Consider the following 20,126-nt stretch of genomic DNA (forward strand, 5'->3'; position numbering starts at 1 on the left):
ACAACAACAAAACATTCTGTTCATCAGTGTCAGGAAGTGATCTTATCTAATCCTGATACTCCATTGCTCTATCTACCATACTTACATCTGACATATTGTGAGTTATTGTGTTCCCATCAAACTAGTGAAACAGAATTTTTGTTGAACATCAAGTAATTTGTTTACAGTTTTTGCATACCTTGGAGCACTGTCTGCATCTATGAGCACTGTTTTTTTTCTGGAGTTCAGCACTAGTAAATCCAGTTGGTGAATTACACTTTTTAACATGTTTTACCAAACAGAAGGAAGAGCAAGGAAATATTTCTACTGGATATTTAAGTTGGTCCTGAGTCGAAAAATGTGAATATAATGGTTGTTACAAAGGTGTTTTTTCCAAAAGACAACTGGACTTTCTTTTTTTTTCTTTGAAAATGTTTGCTTCTCATCCAAGAAGCTTCTTCATTCATGTCTTCTCAATCATCCAGGTCATAGTTGTCCCAAAGGTGCTTTTTCCCAAAAGCAACTGGATTAGTTTGGGGGTTTTTTTCTTTGAAATGTTTCACTTCTCATCCTTCTTCAGCTTCTTGGATGAGAAGTGAAACGTTTTCAAAGAAGAAATCCAAGAAAATCTAGTTGCTTTTTAGAAAAAGCACCTTTGGGACAATCATGATGTGGATGAAAGAGAATCTCCATAGATATGAATACAATAGTTAGAAGGTGTATGCATTTATATACATATACACCTGTGTCTTGAGTGTTTTTTTGATGCACCCTGTCGGCCCAAATATGAGAAGAAGAACAGGGTGCATCAAAAAACACTCAAGACATATCTCCTCCCCTGTCTCTTCCCTCCCTGACAAAGTGAGAAACAGCCTGTGGCCTAGAAGTCAACACAGCTGCCTAAAGTGCAAGCAGTCCAGGTTCGAATCTCAAAAGGGTATGGCTGGCTGATGAGAGCTAATTAGCTCGAAATAGCTATACCAGTCTCCCTTTAACTCTTTGTTAGCAATTCAAAAATTTAGCACATATACACTTGTATATGCCAGACATGTGCATACATATAGTCAAGTAAATCTCTAAATTTGAAACAATCAGGGATTTGCCTTGGAGATGTCTATGTTTAACCCAGAAATGCATAATAATAAATTGTTCTATTCAAATAAATGTATGCATATGTACTGGGAAAGAATGTACAATACATATATAATATATAATACATCTATTAGTATTAAATAACAGAGAGAAAACCAGAATACTGGTTACATATAGGCCTGCTTCCTTCCATTTACCTTAGCATTAAAGAGTTATTTATAGTTTTATGTAGCTAAATATGTTGCCTTGAGCTTTGCAAAATAAAAGTGTGATATAAATCTAATAACTAACTAACTGAAAAGTAAATCATGCTGAAGGCAACTCAGATGTTGGGGTTCTGAATCAGGGATAGTTGCTGTCCCTTTCTGCATGGATGGCAAGAGGACAGAATTACCCACAACAGTAATTCCCTTTTGAGAGGAAGCAGGTGCTGTGATAGGTGCTGGATTTTACTGTCACTGTTTGTTACAAAACATAAAAAGTCATAAATATCATAAATAGGAGATCTGCTCTCACTTGAAAAATCCCACAAAAGGAGAGAGAATGGCAGCTGGGTATACATGTGCATTTTCTTTAAATGTTGAATCTCAGAAATATGCTGGAATTGGCTTGAATAAGTGGAATAAGGTCTATTGTTTTTTGTGTTTTGTTTACTTTTACTGCATCCACTGTAACATTGTTTGCTAATAGTGATGGGGCTAAAGAGGTAATGTTTGGTTTCTTAGTATTGTACTTGCTAAGGTTTTAATAGGAAATTTCTCCAGTATAAGTCACTCACTGACCTTTCATAGTATTATTTGTTTTACAAGATAGCATGACCGGTTCTTGTTTTAAATCCCAAATATATTCTTATAATTTAGAAACATTTCTTGATTTGCAAAAGACTCATGAAACAATTTCCTTTTCCTGGCTCTTGTCTTGATCCCTCATCTATTTCTGTCCCTGATCCAACATTAGGTTTATTTATTTATTCATTTATTTATTAAGAAAAATTATATACATTCATGGATAAATTTATAAGGAATGTTTGTGATGAAGGCAGTGTGTAGGAGATAAAAACATATGTGTATTTGCATCTAGATGGTACAGTGTTGTTTTTCTAAGAACCTGTATGTTTTCTGTGAAATTAGATTGAATGACAGATCAAAAAAATATTGAACAGAAACTAATTATGAAGGATTGAGATGTTTCTAATAGGAAAATTGGAGTGATTGGTAATAAGTTGAACATAAGTGGTAAACATTAGAGCAAGAAAATTCTGTGACTTGGTAGAAGATTGTCTAAGCAAGGGAATATGGATGGAGAGATTTTCACACGTGCAAACGATGATACAAATACGGTGTAGTCTGTCATGAGGAATTAATATTGAAAACGATTAAAATGTTTGTATATAACATAGTGCTTCTGCCAACTTTCTTTGCATATTGAACTTGTATAAGATATTGTATTTGTATTTGAGGGTAAAATCGTTCCATCTCAAGTGACCCAGAAAATGATGAAAATATGAAATTGCACTTAAAAAAAGCAAATGTAGACACAGGAAATTAAAAAAGAAAAATAGTAATTAAAGTTTCTTCAGGTTTTTGTAGCCTATAATTGATGAATACATAAAACAGATAAAATTGCACTGTAACAGTGCTACAGTTGAAGTTTTGCTATTTTATAAATTAGAGTATAAAATTTGCTTTACATTTGACCAGTTCATTTAAAGTACACTTGACACTTTAGGAGTTAATGTCACAGGAGAAAGGAGAATTAATACAATAAAAAAAAGGTACCTCTTGCCAGGCCTGTGTTCCTTTCTCAAGCCCTCAACAGAAATTCTTGTTCCTATCATCCTTTACCAAGTAATCAGAAACATACATCACCTGCTTGATATATAAAGTAAAAAAATCAGAGAAAGTAAGAAAATCAATAATAAGGCTCAGATAGATGGGAAAGCAAAGTGCTTGTATTAGCTACCAAGGAACAAGACCAGCTGCTGATAGCAATCAGAATCAAATAGTGCTCTGAATCAGGTCCTAGGCTTTCGTGCATCATAAGCAAGCAAGGAGGATTTTCTCAGATCTCTGGCTCTGCAAGCAAAGCTTCTTGGGAACCAAAAATAAACAGTGGGGCAATTCCAGCATGTGATGGAGCAACTTGCCAAGATACAACAGCTGAACAAGGTGAAGAAAATAGTGTGAAAGTAAGTTGATAAGAACTTTCTAAACAAGAGAAACAAGAGAAGAGTTGAACTTTGCTTACACCACACATAACTGTAGTGCCTGTATACATATTGCTCTTTGATTAGCCGTGAATGCCAGCAATTGTTGAATTTTACTGCTATGTATATTTAACCCTCATCATTGAAAACTTACATTCTGGCATTTATCAGTTGTTCCTCATGAGAGATGGCATATTCTAAAATAGGATTGTGGATTTGAAAGAGCCTGCTATATCTAGTGCACCACTGTGTGGAAACAAGACATTGCAAGGTCAGTCAGTGCCAAAGGAACTGAACATTTTTTTTCTCATTATTTGCAACGGGAACATTTTACATACCCCTAAGGACTGTATAGCAGCTGTTCAAATAGAGAGGACAACTATTAGCAAATATTAGTTTGCTAAAGTGAAATGTCTTTAAAAGTTTTGAATCTCTTTGGAGTCTTTCTGCACCCTAGACTGTGTTGCTGTTTGTCAGATAAATGTAGTCCTCAACTTACAACCACAATGGGGATTGGAATCTCGATCACTTAGTGATTGTTAAGCGAGATGTCCATATGACTGCTTTGCTCAATGATCACAATCCCAGCACTCCCAACTGCAGTCGTTAAGCAATCTCCCGAGGTGTTAAGCTGGCGGAATGAAAGGGATGCCTGCCAAGCTCAGCAACCCTCTGTGTGTAGAAGGGAACTCCACAAGTGGGCTGCAAAAATTGAATTAGAATCTTTGGGATCCAAGCTCCATTTCTGCACCCTGCTGAAGGAGTTTAGCTCCCCTTAGCAGGCAACTCTTTCAGCCAGCGCCAAGAGACAAGAGAAAGTCCCCTTAGCAGTCAGCAGCATATTGCAACCTTCCCTGCCAGCTTCCCCACTGACTTTCTTGGGAAGCTGGTAGAGAAGATTGCAAATGGCTATCTCATGATTTCAGAGTGCTTCACAAATGGTCATAAGCAGTGCTTTTTTTCAAAAAAAAAAAAAAAAGGTGCCGGAACTCACACATGTCATACAACCTGCCTTGCCTACTCTACAAGGTTCCATCCAAAAAAGGTGGTGGAACTCCGTTCTGGGCGTTCTATGAGAAAAAAAAAAAGCCCTGGTCATAAGTGTGAACAGATTGCCAAACAACCAGATCATGATCATGAAACTCTGGGTACAAATATTTTGTGATGGTTAGAAGTGCTTTACATGTTGTAAAAACCCTTTCAGAGGCTGTCTTAATTCCAGACTTTTGCTGAACAAACAATCATAAGTTGAGAACTACTTAAGTCATTAACATCTTCTGTTATCTATTAGTGTTAGTGTCTCAAGTTCCTCCCATTTCTTTCTCATCCCCCTCACAATCTCTCACAGATGCTAGATTAAGATGGCTGCATATCCAGCCTACTGCAAAAAAGAGGAACAAACAAGAAGTTTCAAGATTTGCAGAAATAAAACAAAACATAAGATGAAAAAAATGAATATAGGGAAAAAAAACCAAAGAGGCTTGAGCCTTATCACTTGAAAGAGAAAAAGGAAAGGAAAGGGGATGAAGATGAGGGATGAAAGCACAGTATTAGCTATACAGTTCTTGTTTCCCAATCTACCATTCCACTCAAACTGAATTGTGATTGAAACTCAGGTTTCCTATCCATCCTGGCCTTCAATCTGAGAACTACAATTCCAGCTTTTCTGGAAAGAATGTATTGGGGAAGACTGCAAGTCTTGCCTCTGAGTTTTGCAAAATGCCATTTGGCTTGGGATGAGAGAACGGTGTAGACTCCATAAAATGGTTGTATTGTTCTTGAATGTCTGTGATCTCCAGGTGACTGTATCCGGGTGGTTTTAATTGTTTTTAATATTTGTATGGCTGTTTTATTCATTTTTTTTAATATATATTTGTTTTAATTGCAAGCCACCTGGAGTCACAAACAAGAAATGGAGAGCTATATAAGCTGAATAAATAAAAATTCCAGCAGCAACTACCGGTAAATATTTTCTACTGCAGCTTCAAAATAGACTTATCTATGTCCCTTGTGTCCTTGTAGACATTTTTAGTTTGAAAATCAGAGTGGAAACATTTAGTTATCTGTATCGCTGGCTGAGAGTAATAACAGGCCTTGCTGTTAATTCTTGCCTGGGGAAAAATCCAAAGGGTCCAGGGGAGGAGCTCAGTTTCCTCTCTTGGGTAGAAGCTTCAGGCAAGTATCTCATACTCTGTATGTTTCTGTGGCTGATGCTCTTCTGTTGCAAGCAGAGAAGCTCAGCAAAGCATTGAAATGGCTACTGTGGTTAACTTAACATATTAACTCTGCAGCCCTAATCAAGGGCTTGGGTTTCATTGAACAAAGCATAGAAAATCCTTGCCATAGCCTGAGATTTGGAATGGGAAACCAGAGCCTCTATCACAACTCAGGTTCCTAATAAAATATTAACAGGGGGAAAAGAACCACCAAATTGCTTCATGGCAATAACTGTGGCCCCTCAAGTGGACCAGGATATAAGGACACTGAGCTTTTGTATAAATGTTATAGGCTTCCACTCTTGTGATGGGGGGGATTGCTATAATGGTGGTGTATAATTGATAATCCATTAGATGAAATACTGAAACAGTAGATACCAGTTTTGCCTTCTTAGGTTGCAGCCCCTTCCCTCCAGCCCTAGAATATATCCGCTATTAGAACCAGCCCAAAATTGATGTCTCTAGATGTGTTGCCCATTTATTTATTTATTCAATTTGTATAGCTGCCCACCTTAAACAAGTGACTCTGGGCAGCCAACAATCATAAAATCAATTAAACTAATTAAAAACAATATAAAAAGAAAAATTAAATACAGGTAGTCCTCGACATACAACAGTTCATTTAGTGATCATTCAACAGCACTGAAAAAAGTGGCTTATGACTGTTTTTCACACTTATGACCATTATAGCATCCCCATAGTCATGTGATCAAAATTCAGACAATTTGGCAATTGACTCATATTTATGACAGTTGCAGTGTCCAGGGATCATGTGATCACCTTTTGCGACCTTCTGACCAGCAAACTCAATGGGGAAGCCAGATTCATTTAACAACCGTGATACTAATTTAACAACTGCAGTGGTTCACTTAACAAACATGGAAAGAAAAGTCATAAAATGGGACTCACTCAACAATGTCTCACTTAACAACAGAAATTTTGGGCTCAATTCTGATCATACGTTGAGTACAACCTGTATATAAAGTAACTGACAGATATTATAATCTGTAGATATTAACATAACCAGGAAATGAGATCCTTCACACACTTGGATCCTAGACCAGTGCACCTAACCAGTTCTGAAAAGCCTTCTGAAAGACCAACAGGGTAGAAGTCATCCTATCCCCTCCATATCTCAGAAGAGAGGATGTTCCAGAGAACAGGGGCTATGACAGAGAAGGCACATCTCCTAATCCCTACCAGCTGACATTCCCTGGACAATGGTATCTGGAGCATGTCCATTTTCTGAAGCGGATTGGAAACAGAAATAACTGCAAGAAGGTGATTCGTCAGGTAACCTGATCCCAAGACATGCAGGGCTTTAATGATGGCAACCAGCCCCTTGAATTGCATCTGGAAACACTGGCAGCCAAAGTAAGTCGTATAGCATTAATGTTACATGTGCTGAATAACAGCCACCATTTACAATCCATGCTGTTGCATTCTGTCACAGCCATAGCTTCTGAATACTTTTCAAGGGCAGTCCCATGTAGAGTGTGTTTCAGTGGTCAAGATAGAAGATCAAAAGGAATGACAGTGAGCAAAGCCATGGTCCAGGAATGGATGCAATTGTCACAGAACTCAAAGATATGCAAAGACCCTCTTGGTCACAGCTACTATTGTTCTTCCAAACAGAAGCCATGAATCCAAAACAAGCCCCCATATTGCACACCAGCTGGTCTGAAGCAATGCCACCCATTCAGGACCAAAGGTAGAAAAAAACTCATACCAGAAGACCCAAATACCCAAAGCCATTCATCTTGCTTAGGTTGAGCCAAACCCCATTGCATTCTAACCAGGCCTCTGCTACTTGGATACTTTGACATCCACAGAGTCACTCAGGCAATCCAAGGTAGAGATACAAGGTTGGGTATCAGCATACTGATGATACCTCAGCCCTAAATATTTGGATCACCTCACCCAATGGTCTCCTGTAGGTATTAAATAAGAGGGAAGAGAAAACTGAGTCCTGCAACACCCTACAAAGTAGGGTTATGGGCTGGACCTTTCCTCCCCTATCAACATAACATTAATGAAGGAGAGAAACCAGCACAACTCAGTGCCACCCACCTCAACTCTCAAAGCTAATCTAGAAGGATACCATGGCCAATGGTTGAGGGAACAAAAAGAGTGAGGATGGATGAATTACCTCATCCTGATCCTGCCAGAGGTAATCCAAGAGCATGATTAATGCCAGCTCTGTCCCATATTCCATCCCGAATCCTGATTGAGAGGGTCCGAATAACCCACTTCATCCAGAGCCTTTTGAAACTGACATGCAACTAATTTCTCAGGAAAGGCTGGAGACTGGACAAAAACTATCAAATTAGTTAGTTTTTCAATAAACCACAGTTAATATCAGTGAGAGTTAAGGATTCATGCATAATGCTAAATGACTGTTATCTAAAAACCAAAGTATCTTGCAACTGTATCTGAAAAGTAGGACTAGAGGAATATATGAGCCAAGGTTTGTGAGCATTAGGTTAAAACAATAATCAACTCTCAATGACCAAATGAAGATTGACCTATATGACATGTCTGAACTGGAAATTCTTTAGGAAGCACTAACCCTAATCCTAACCTTAAAATTCTAGATTCTGGGCAATAAAATGAGACTGCTTCCATCACAAGAATAAGTAAATGTTCTTACTGTCTACATTTTCCAAATGCAAGAAATCGAAAATGTGAGCATTTTAAACTCACTGTCAGAAAACATTCAGGCACTGTAGCCCCTGCACTGCAGGGTTATATAATCCAGTCCAGGACAAATTTTACAATCAATTTGGCTGCTGATGTAGATCAGCTGCATATCAAGAAGACACAGAGACATAATATCTCCAAATTAAGAAAAGGAGGATACATTTTCTGAATCTACTTTCCTTTGTCACTTTGTTCTATCTATTGAATTGTGTGATGAAAAGACCTGTCAGGTAGAAAGTAGGGGGTAGAATGGGATAGGCTGTCCTGGTGACAGAAGACAGTCTTCCAATGGCAGCTTAATTTGATCTGTCTCTCAGCAGTATATCATTGGAGTTGGTCAGAAATGTTATTTGACACTGGCACTACCACCATGGCTGAGTAATGGAAGGTCCCTTGCTTAGGTAATGTGGCAGTAACAGAGGCATCTCAGTATGGTTACCTCAGTGCATAAGGACCTAATACCTCTGCCAGGGTAGTGTCCTTGTTGGCATTGTGAAAGAAAACTTCCAGAGGGCCTGTAGCTTATCCTTGAAGTTTTCTGCTGCTTACACTCCTTGCACTTTTCGTTTTTTAGTATGCCTTCTCAGAGTAGGCAAGCAGTTACAGCAACAAAGAGAAGCAGCAAAGGCTTCCACTTGTTGGGCTTTCTTGGGGTTGAGCCTGAGTCTACAAGGAGAGAGCATTGATTTCAGCGTCAGTGTCGAGGATGTGAGCGTAATTGGGAACCAGTCCAAATACTAATATTTTGCCAAAGCCAAGTATGTATACTAATGTGTACAATAGGCAGTATCCAATTCATTTTTACCAGCATTCACCCCTAATTTCTCATCATACTGTGATAATAAATAAATAATGTCCCTTTCATAATATCCAGCTATTGCTTCTACATTCATTTGGTTAACGGAGACATACTGATACCTTCAAGAGGGCCATGTATCCTATCTGAGACTACAGAATTCATCAATATTTTATGAAGCACCAGTGATCTTCTTTTATCTGACATAGCATAGTTTGCCCTTACACATAATAAGGTAGGACTCACTAACAGCCTTAAACACCAATACCACATGATTATTTCAGCCTAAGTTTATGTAGTTAAAAACCACTTAGGATAATGGTTAAGGGTCTCACTGAAATACATTTTGAATATGATATTTCTCAAAGCACTCCTAGGTGATCTAACATTTCAAACAATCTTGGTTAATCTTCCCATTCTCTTATTGGTTAAAATTCTATTTTCTGTATATCCAGGAATGTCAGTTTGGGGAAGGCTGATCTAGATTATTTCATCTCAGAGGACCACATAAACTTCCAATACTATAGCAATGACCTAGTAGGCTGCCCCCAAATCACAACTGAAAATTGTTGGTTAATTATTGTGTAGTTAAGTTTCTGGAGTCAAATTTGCAAATGCTTGTTTTTTCCAAGACAAATGCACCTATCTTTTCCCTATAATTTCTGCTGTTGAATCTTCAAGTATTTTTTATTCCATTTCTGATCTCAGGGGAAATGTAATAAAATGTTGATGTGATATTTATACACAGAGGTAGTATGCCAGATGATTCTCCAGTTGATTTAGTACATATTTGTCTTTGATTCCTACAGGCAAATAAGATCAAAATATCTTGCTGAGCCATTAATTGTCAATTTCATTCTCATAACTTAAAGAGATTTGTGTATGTATGTATAAAAACTCACCATGATTCAGACATGAACACACATAAGCAGTTTACACATAACATTTCTTAGAATGGATGAGAAAGATAGCATACATCTTTCTATAGATCATGAAACCCAAGCAAACCATAAATACCAACCTCTTATAGTATCAACCTGCAGTATAGACTAATATGGATTAATAGAAACCACTAGGTTTAGTATAATGCAGGGATCATAAAAATGTTTCTGTTGCAATCTGGAATAGCTTTCATATTTCCTTTATTAGTCACTTATTCCCAGTTGTTCTTTCCTTTTTGTGAACAGAAAAAAATGTGGCACAGATACAGAACATGTCCAGAGGATCATGACCTGCGTTCATATAAGACTTTTCCTGCCTGAGATGGCATTGATTTTTCATTGATATTTGCAGATGTTTTCATGCTGCTATTTACTTTACACATTTGATTGAATAGACAGGCTTCATTCATTAACATCAAATTTCATGTTTTCAGCTCCTCTTATATCAGATGATTTAAACCTGCTTTTTCCTCAAGCATAGACATTATTTCCTCACAGATTTTATTCTTCAACTGAATGATATCTTCAAAAACTGGATAATACAATAGTATATTCCCATCCTAGAAATAAGTATTTCAGTGAGGGATTTTTAATAATGTCTTGCAGATATTTGTAGCAATGAAAGGTCCTTAGTGCTCTCTGCACTTGGTTGTTTTCGTTGTAGACATTTTATTACACAAACTAGGTAACATCATCAGTGCACTAATGGGAGAAGTTATCTCTTTAAGATGATAATTAGATATAATGTGAATGTTCCCCAGCTACAATATTCCAGTTTTAATTAGAAAGTGACATTGAGGAAGGGATATGCTATTTTTTCTTTGAAATTGTTATTTTCAGTTTTAATGTAATCTCAAGTTAAATACAGGCATGAAAAAGGGAACCTAAATTCTTTTTCAACTCACAGTTAACAAAAGCAGCTGAGTGAAATGAATTAGTTCTGGAAAATGGCAATAGAATGGAAGCAGGAAAAAAGATCACACTTCCCCCCAAGTTCACACATACCCCTCCTAATTTTGCTTTTCAGCCTACCTGTATTTGCTTAATTTTTTAAACAACAAATACCTCATTTTTAAAATAAATAAAATGTATATTAATATATTAAAAACTATTTAATATACTAAAACCAAAACACATATTACTTTATTTTCAAAAGAATCCTGTGAAAGGATATTCTAGGTTCCCTTTATTTAAAAATTTACAACAGGTGGAGATAGCATTTCTCCATTGCAGCCTGTTCAGTCTAGAATAGCTTCCCAAGAGAAGGTAGATGAGAACCCACCCCATCATCCTTCAGAAGGCCATTAAACAATGCAGTTTTGCAGAGCTTTTGATGCCCACTAAGTGCCAGTGGGATGAGGTCCCAGTGATACTGCTGAATAATGTTGATTGCTTACTTTATGTTTTTATTGTGAACTGCTAGGAGTTATTTGAAGCTGTACAGGTAGTCCTCGACTTACAACAGTTTGTTTAGTAACCATTTAAAGTTACAACAACACTGGAAAAGGTGACTTATGACCATTTTCACTCTTACAACTGATACAGCATCCCCAAGGCCACATGATTTACATTCGGATGCTTGACAAGTAGTTCATATTTATGACGGTTGCAAGTTTATGTCATTCCCTCTTGTGACCTTCTGACAAACAAAGTCAATGGGGAAGCCAGATTCACTTAACAACCGTGTTACTAATTTAACAACTGCAGTGATTCACTTAACAAACGTGGCAAGGAAAGTCATAAAATGGGGCAAAACTCACTTAAAAAATTTCTCATTTTGCAACATAAATTTTGGGCTCAATTGTGATTGTAAGTTGAGGACCACCTGTGCAGAGATACCACAAATAAATAAATTAATATAAAATAAAAACCAGTTCAAAGAGTGATTTTGCACATAGATGCAAGGTGAAATTAGAAGCAACCAGCTTTGGGTGTTTACCCAACCTAGTTCAATTCCTAAAGTTGGAAGGCTGAGCATTGTCAGCCAAACAGGGGTTCTTTGTCTATTGGCTGCCTTAACTGACTGTTCTCTTTGTTTATAAATCTGTATAATTTAAAAAAGAAGTGAAAAAGAAAATGGACAGCCAAGGCAGCCGGGCAACACCCTTCTTCACAGTGCCAATGTTGTAACCCTTCGTGTCACTCTGCCATCTGATGCCCAGACTTCAAATATTAATGCAATGCTAATTGTGACTTCTTGACCCCCCCATCCTTTCTGCTGCGACTGGTACACAGTACAAGTTATGTCTATCTCCAGGAAGAATGATGTGTTCTCTAGCTTTGCTTCCTTCTGATTCATGTTCATTGGTTTGTTTTCAATTTCTGATCTTCCTAAAACTGGATCTAGCCAGAGAAAACAATATTTGTCTCATCTTCTTTCTTCTCTCCCAGATGGACTCCATAAACAAACAGCAGCGCAAGAGAGGTATGTACATCTTTGGCCATGTCCCCAGTTCTACCTAGCTATGATACGCCCTGGCAATGTTTGTTTGTTTTTCAGTCAATATGTTGTATACATTTTGTCCCCACCCAAAGCAAAAGACAATCTTAAATCATTGAGATTGCAATGGTTCCTACAGTAGCATTTTCCTTCTTATTCTGACATCATTCAACAATAAGTGGACAAAATCCAGTTTCATTCAGTATCATTAGGGGAAATTAGATGATTGGCAGAGGCTTGGAAAGAATCAAAAGAAGAAGGATAGGGACCAGTAATGGGGACAGCCAATTTTGCACTGGTTTTGCTTTCTGCCACCTCAAGTGCAGACATATAGCACTTTAACTCAATACTGAAACAAGACCACAAGGTTTGAGAAAATCTTATAATTAGTGCCCTCTTTTCTGCCTGCTGCAGCACAAACACTATGAGCTTTTGTACGGGGAGGTAGATCTCTGCTCAGAGATGTACCAGAGACCCAAGAAATTTATGTCTGTCTCAGAATACATAAACCTCATGGAGTCAGTTCTGCTGCCTCATTTTGTTCTGTTCCTCTGTTGGGGTTTCCCATTGTCATATAATACATTTCCATTGTTAGGCCTGAAGATGCTACATTCTTTAATCAGCTGTTGAAATCTAGGAAATGAAGACATATTTATATTGAAAATTATTTCAATTTGTATCTGTTACTCTCAAAAGTGAAAAATGGTAAAGACAGACTTTCTTTTTAAGGGTGAAAAGTAACATTATATTACTAGGTGGTAATACTAACCACCCAGAGTTACCTTGTGGTAAGATGGGTGGTCAATAAATTTAATAAATAAATAAAAAATTAAATTACTTCATTATATGATAAATGTAAAATAAAAGTTCACCTCAAGTCAAGATGACTTGAGGTGAACACAACCATCTATGTTTCATCATTGCCTTCTGGTGTGTTTTTTGATTTCCCAATCTAGTCTATATCCTTCATTTTGCCAAGTCTCCCATCCAATTCCTAACTAGGGCCAACAAGGTCAGAAGGATGAGGATGGAGTTATTGGTTTTTGTATTGGGGTTTTATCTTTGTAAGCCACCTGGAGTAACTGAGAGTGAGTTGAGTGGCCATATAAAAGTTCTTAATAATAATAATTTTAAAAAGCTTAGCTTCCAGGACCAAAGGCAATATTATATTGAAGTACTGGTAATAAGCAAATACTTTTCAATCCAGTTGATCAATCAGGTTTTTAAAAGACAGATGCAACTATGCATTTAAAGCTTTTGAATAGACTGAATATAAAATAGATTTAAATACAATACCAAGTCTTACAGGACAAATAGCATACCCATTCTCTGCCTTAAAACCTTCATTCACTGAGGATACACTTATACAGGGCATCTCTGACTAGTAACTACAAAATGTTTGTGAAAACAAAGTCCCATCTGCTTTTTGTGCCTAGACGTAGAAACCTCAGGGACTGAATTGAAAGCACAGAGAAAGTACTTGTAAACAATTTGTAAACAAACAAGCCATACGCTCAGTGTAAGTAGCAATGCATCTAAAGGTGTCTTTGAGACTGACTTTTGGTTTCTCATAGAATGTATGACTACATTTTTCTGGGCTCAGGAATAAGAAGAGAAAGCAAATTATGTGTTTGTCTCTTTGTCACATTAGGGCAATGAACAGTACTGTTCTGACAGTGAAGAAGCTCAAGTTGTCAAAGTCAAAGCATTGAAGCAAAAGAAAACCAATACTGATCAAATACTAAGAATTAGAAATTATCTGCAGATACTGAGTGGAGTTACAGTTATGGAGAATAGCCAGGTAATGGCTCTACTGGTGAGCTTTGGATCTTATAAGCTTATTCTGGAATACTTTTCATTACTTTATTTCAATATTTTATTATTTATGGAATTTCTGTGTGTATAGTTGTATGGAGATGCTTACACTGCCTCATCTCTCAAGCAAGATTAGACATACAGTAGTTCTTAATTAAATGAGCTACATATTTGTGATACAGCAAAAAGTAAGGTCTAGAAATTTTTATTTTGATCCATCTTCAGATTGATTTAGAAATGCTGGAGAGTTGCTATTTGTGCATGAGAGCATGTCTCTGTGAAGAATCTTGGTCTCTCCAGATGTACTGAATTATAACTCTCTCATTCCTTTATCATTATTCACTATGCTAAGCTGATTAAAATAGAAGTCCCAACTTCCATTTCAGCTTTATGGTTTTTTCATAGAAAATCAACAAACTGTTTTTATATTTCCAAAGACAAATGGGTATGCTTGCTCTATTTTGAGATAGAATAGGCAATGAGATCTTGTCAGTCAAGTATAAGTTATATATCAATCATTTAGAAAGAAGCTTACCACACTCTTCAAAGATAACCCAGTGACTAAAGTTACACAAGTACCTTTTCTATTAAACTATTGCTATTGAATATAGTTGATAAACATTGAACTCTACCACATAAAGGGAAAATCCTGTCTCTATTCCTAGGTGTACAGTATATCAAGGACCTTCAGAAAATCATGTGTACCTGGGAACAACATATTAAAAGCATGCAAATTATTTTCTTATAAACTTCCAAGGAGGAAGCTGTTCCTATGCTATGTCTCTTCTGCAGAAGGAATACACATACTCATATTTGTGCCTTCTTCACTGCACTATGAGTGAGGACACAATGCAAAACCAACTCTCCACCTCATCACCGTTGTATATATATGATTGGCATACCAAATTGACTCTCCCCTGGGAATAGGCAGCCAGTTGGTAGTGTAGGGTAGCTCAGAAAATTCTTTTAAAAATAATAAATGAAAGGGAGAGCAATGGATATGATCCCAATTCCCACCAACTCCATAATAAACAGATTTCTCAATGTTCTCTCTTTCATGTCTAAACATTTCATCCAAGTCATAATAAGGTCATTTACAAGTTGGGAATGTAACAGAAAGTGCAAATTTAGTTCTCTTTTTCAGCATATATTCACTGAATACCTAAAAAAGAGTTAATATGAGGAGATTGTGAAGAAAATAAAGTCCAAATTAAGCAACTGCAAACTGATCTATTTTCATTCCATATTAATTGTTCATATTGAATAAAAACAGCACTAAGAGCCATGGCTGTGAAGTTTATCATATGACCATGAATAAGCCAGTTGTCCCAGGACATTCCCACATCACAACTCTACCAGTTTAAGGCCAATTCCAGACGTTCATGATTCCCAAAATACTGATGTTTTTAAAAACTGAGTTGAATCTTTTCTGGTTCAGTGCTGGTGTATTTGAAACTATACTAAAAGAAGTATTTCTTTGGAATTCTGCTGCTTTGAGGAGCTTATGAGAAATCCATTTCTTCATTTATAGAAATTTTTATGTTAGGAGGCCTCTCAGTTTTTAGGCTTCAGCTGCCTTAGTATGTTTTTCAAGGAAAAAAGTGTTTTAACAGTTTTGGTGCTCATATTTTTTGTGCTTGATTAGACAACTATACGCAACACATATTTATTTATCATAGCCATTTGTTGTACCGTATTTTATTTATTTAATTTATTTCCTGCGTTTGTTCTGAGTGTTCAGGGTATATTTCCCTAATTTTGTTTCCTTCAACAATTCTGTGAAGTAAATTGTACTTGGAGAGACTGACTGTCCCAAAGAAGCTTGCTAGTTTTTGTAGTTGACTGAGGATTTGAAACCAAATCTTCCTGGCCCAGGTGAACTAGCTTAACTGCTACAATACAATGACATGGATCAGTAGACTGCACATGCAAGCAATTCATTTGTTTTTCCTTTGGAGTAAGGATTAGGGAATTTCCATTTCTTCGGGAGCTGTCCTTCTTGGGACTTGCCTGGGTTTTTTTTTAACTTGTACTAAGTATTGTACAGTCAGGGATGATATTGTCTCAAAACCACTTTTGAGGGATTGGGAAGTGGAAGTCCTAATGTAATATCCAATGCCAGGATAAAACTCTTGTGAAGATTGTCCCCAGTATAATGGCACCCACAACTCATTTGGAATACCATGTTCTTCCTTGCTTTATATTGTTAACATAAAACCTTTTGATATAGGATGCCTGAAAAGCCAACTGCAAATTTCATGACCTAAAAAAACAAAAAACGGTTCTTATTAGCCATGTGCTAGTTACTGGATTGGCTAAATTTAATCCTGAATCCTGAGTGTTTTACTCAGAAATTTAACATAGGCTGGTAAGTTTTTTTTACCTAGCATCTTTTAAAGAAGCTTAAAATGTTCCTGAGCCGAATGCTTGATTCCTCCAATTCCTTCCTTCCTTTTACTGCATCCTCTGTCAAAATAGTTTCTTTCAATTTTTTATTTTATCTATTTCTCAATGATCCAATAAATAATATTTGAACATTATTAAGATTTTATTTTTATTAATAGGTTTTCGGCCTAATAATTTTTTTTGAGTCCATTAAAGATAAATTGAGTCCATTGAAGATAAATAAATCTCTGAAGAAGGCAAAGATTCATAGTAGAATTCTCAGATTCTATCCATTGATTGCCTATCTTTCAATCTGTATCATATCTTTCATGTTCCTTTGGCTTTCATATAATCTTCCTTGGTGATTTCTTCCAGCTAAACTTCCAAATTGTATTTGATTTTTTTTTTTACATTGCAAGGTCATGCTATTTGGCTAATCAAACACAGATTTTTAGAAAAGAGCACGCTAACCTACACATTTCAGTTTTCTGTTCAGTTCCTTTCATTAATCTTAATTTCTTGAGAAAATGTTGTTATGACTGTTTATCTATTATAACTATTTGAATTATTTGAGGAGACATTGTGAGATGTTCTTAAACTTTGAAATAGTTGTCCCGATATAGGATGGAAAAACGAAGACACAAAATATTGTATCAAAGCTAGACAGCCTGGGAGCACTGGATATTGATGCATTGGTGCCTACCCATGATGAGCAAGGTTTCTGTATCCCAGAATGGAAACGGCAAGTGATGGTCAGAAAATTACAGGTTCAACTAGCATCTGAAGAAGAGGTGGACAAGAAGGTATTGCATTGAGCTAATAGAATAAAAAGTGCCTCTTCATTTCTTTTCTAATTCATATGTATTTATGTATAATTCCAGTTGAATATTTCATTTTGAACTCACTATGTTGAAAAATCCTTCTTTCCCCCAAATTCAAGCAAGGTACAAGGTACTACATAAATCATTAAATTTATAGTGGGTAGGTGGTGGTTGGAGTTACATCTTCTGCTTTTTGGGGTGGAAGGTATTGTCCCTCTATTTAAGGGTGCCTTAAAAACTTATAAAATTTATATTTACGAATAGAATTACAATGTAGTAGACAAAAACATTTACTTAAATAGATTCAGTTCTTGCTGAGACACCAGCTTATTTTAAAATATCTTCCAGTTGCATACTTGTGGTGTCATCCATAAGGCTAAACGATTCCAACTGTATCTAAGATGCTGTAACTCCACTAATAATGACAGGCTGAGAAGTTATGCCTTTGAATGAACATGACTTGATACAATTTCTTCTTGCTTTCTTTTTTGCCCTGTGCAGAACAAGGGAAGCTGTGCAGTAAATACTAATGTCTGGCAATACTCACAGGATCACAAGGCTATCCTTGGCCCTTATGGGGAACTACTAACAAATGATGATTTGCTGTACTTAGAGAACCAGATTGAGAAGCTGCAGATTAAGAAGAAATGCCAGGAGTTTAAGAATGAGCTGAGACACCTAACAGAAGAACTACAAAGTGTTTTTCCATTTCCCATTATCAGTGTCACAGTCAATCCTCAGTTTCTTCAATCTTTCTCCCAGGATGACACCCAGGAGCTACCAGCCTGGTGCAATCATGTGTCTGGAGTAGTAAAAAATATGTCTCTACTTCTTAACAATATAAATAAAACCAAGAAAGAGGGGGCTAGTGAGAAATCAGGCAAAACAGTTTTTTTCCTAAGAGATTCAGCCAATAACGAAATCATAGAAAGTAGTGTCTCTGTACAAAGTCTAAGAGACAATTTTGAAAAACTTAATGTTTTGAGTTACCACAAACCTTTTGAACCCCAAGTTTTGAAAAACATGTCCTTGCAACAAGACACAAGCAAGGAGTCGACAATTCAAACATTATTTAGCATCTGTAAGACCAAGAGGCAATTAAGTGGTAGAGAACATAAGCTTGGAGATAAGGAAAGTGCCAGTGATTCCAACATCAGCTATAAGCAACTGTCCTCTAAAGCAGCTGAGAGCTATGTGTCAATAACACACTCTGCCATCCTCCGAAAAGAACGAATTGTGCTACTTTTTCTAAGTCATTGGAAGAAATCTGCATATGCTCCTTCTTTGAAACTGCTGACTAGGAAGACTCTAAGTACTCAGCAGCCTATAAAAGCAGATCTTGTAGAGGTTATAGCCGAGTTCAGAAAACAGCAGGATCCTTTGCAGAAGCCTTTGAAAGAAATGAAGAGATTTGTCCATTTAGTTCATCAGAGATATACTATCAAGAAGTTAATCAGTCATTGGAAGGATGTCATTTCTCTGCTGTCATCTCAGGAAGTCAGACCTCAAAGTCATGAGCACACAATCTATTCTCCAGAACATTTCTTACCCTATGTCAAGGGTAAGCCTACTGATTATAACAGCTTGAGTCTTGATATGTTTATGCTTGGCTACTTCCATATCCTGGAGCTGGATTTATCACCTGAAGAACGGAAAGGAAGACATCTCCTTTGCTTTGAAGTTTTCAATCACCTGAGTAGACATCAGTGGGAAACAGTGCGTGCCTTTCACAAAGCAGTGATTGATGAGATTGCAGCAGGCAAAAAAAATTGGAAAGATAGTTTTGAAGATATCAAGGAACATTTTTTTGGTAATAACGACATGACTAAAAGTAGGGAACTCCAAATGCTGTCAATGGAAACAAATCCAACAATAATAACCAAAGCAAGGATATCAGATAGTGTTCTTGAGCCTGAAGAGCAGGTCTCAGGGAAATACTTTGAACTAGGTAACTGTAGTAATGATGATATCTGCTGTTACATTGACAGGAGTTTTGCTTTCTGGAAAGAAAAAGAAGCAGAGATCTTTAGTTTTAAAGGATCAGGACCTTTACATTAGTAATCTCTGTTGTAAGTAAGAATGATGTGCAGATTATACAAAGAAGTCTGCTGGCTCTATGTTTCTTTACTTCAGGGATATTGCTGGAATTAGCAAACATAAACTCTTTGGGAATTACCAAGAAAAGTCTGTAAAATTCATGTTATCTAAACAACAAAAAAGTGGCACAGCAAAAACTAAATCTCAGCAAGACTTTTGTTGTAAAAAAAACCCCATCAAATAAAAAGGGTTGGAGGTAAAGGAGAGAATGATTTATCCTTCTTGCCAATTCCATCCTCTTTTTTTCAAAAACTTCTTGTATCCACCAGTTTTTCATCTCCCCTAGACTTTGTAACCCTCATTTTACTTGCTTACTCAATTGCAACTCTGTCTGCATTACTGAAGCCACCGCTGTAGAAGGAAGCAACTACCTTGCCAAATAAAACCAGGTACTTCTTTACAAAAGAGTTTTAAAAGGGTGCTTCATATGGATATCTGACTAAGCAGAGTACCTTGTTAAAAATCTGTACAATCCTATTGCATGGCATGGTGTCCTTTGTCTTTACATATGAATTAACAAGGTGCTTAAGGATTTAAACAGTTTCCATGTTATTTTTGTTGACACATGTTCTCAATGCTCATATTTTTACATGGCATAGGATGCAGGCATTTTACAGCATGTACACTGTCATCTCTAC

At 36.7% G+C, this 20,126-nt stretch overlaps 1 protein-coding gene across 1 annotated transcript; it reads left to right on the forward strand.

The window, feature by feature from the left end:
- The first annotated feature begins 7,629 nt into the window (after positions 1–7,629).
- Positions 7,630–19,449, forward strand: ESPNL (espin like). The gene is made up of 5 exons (XM_015813709.1): positions 7,630–7,663; positions 8,768–8,907; positions 14,022–14,171; positions 17,194–17,373; positions 17,893–19,449. Exons 1-5 carry the CDS (start codon positions 7,630–7,632, stop codon positions 19,447–19,449), a joined length of 2,061 nt encoding a protein of 686 aa, XP_015669195.1.
- The last annotated feature ends 677 nt before the right edge of the window (positions 19,450–20,126 follow it).

This window comes from Protobothrops mucrosquamatus, unplaced genomic scaffold, assembly GCF_001527695.2.
Source record: "Protobothrops mucrosquamatus isolate PMUCROS unplaced genomic scaffold, P.Mucros_1.0 scaffold183, whole genome shotgun sequence".
NCBI lineage: Eukaryota > Metazoa > Chordata > Lepidosauria > Squamata > Viperidae > Protobothrops > Protobothrops mucrosquamatus.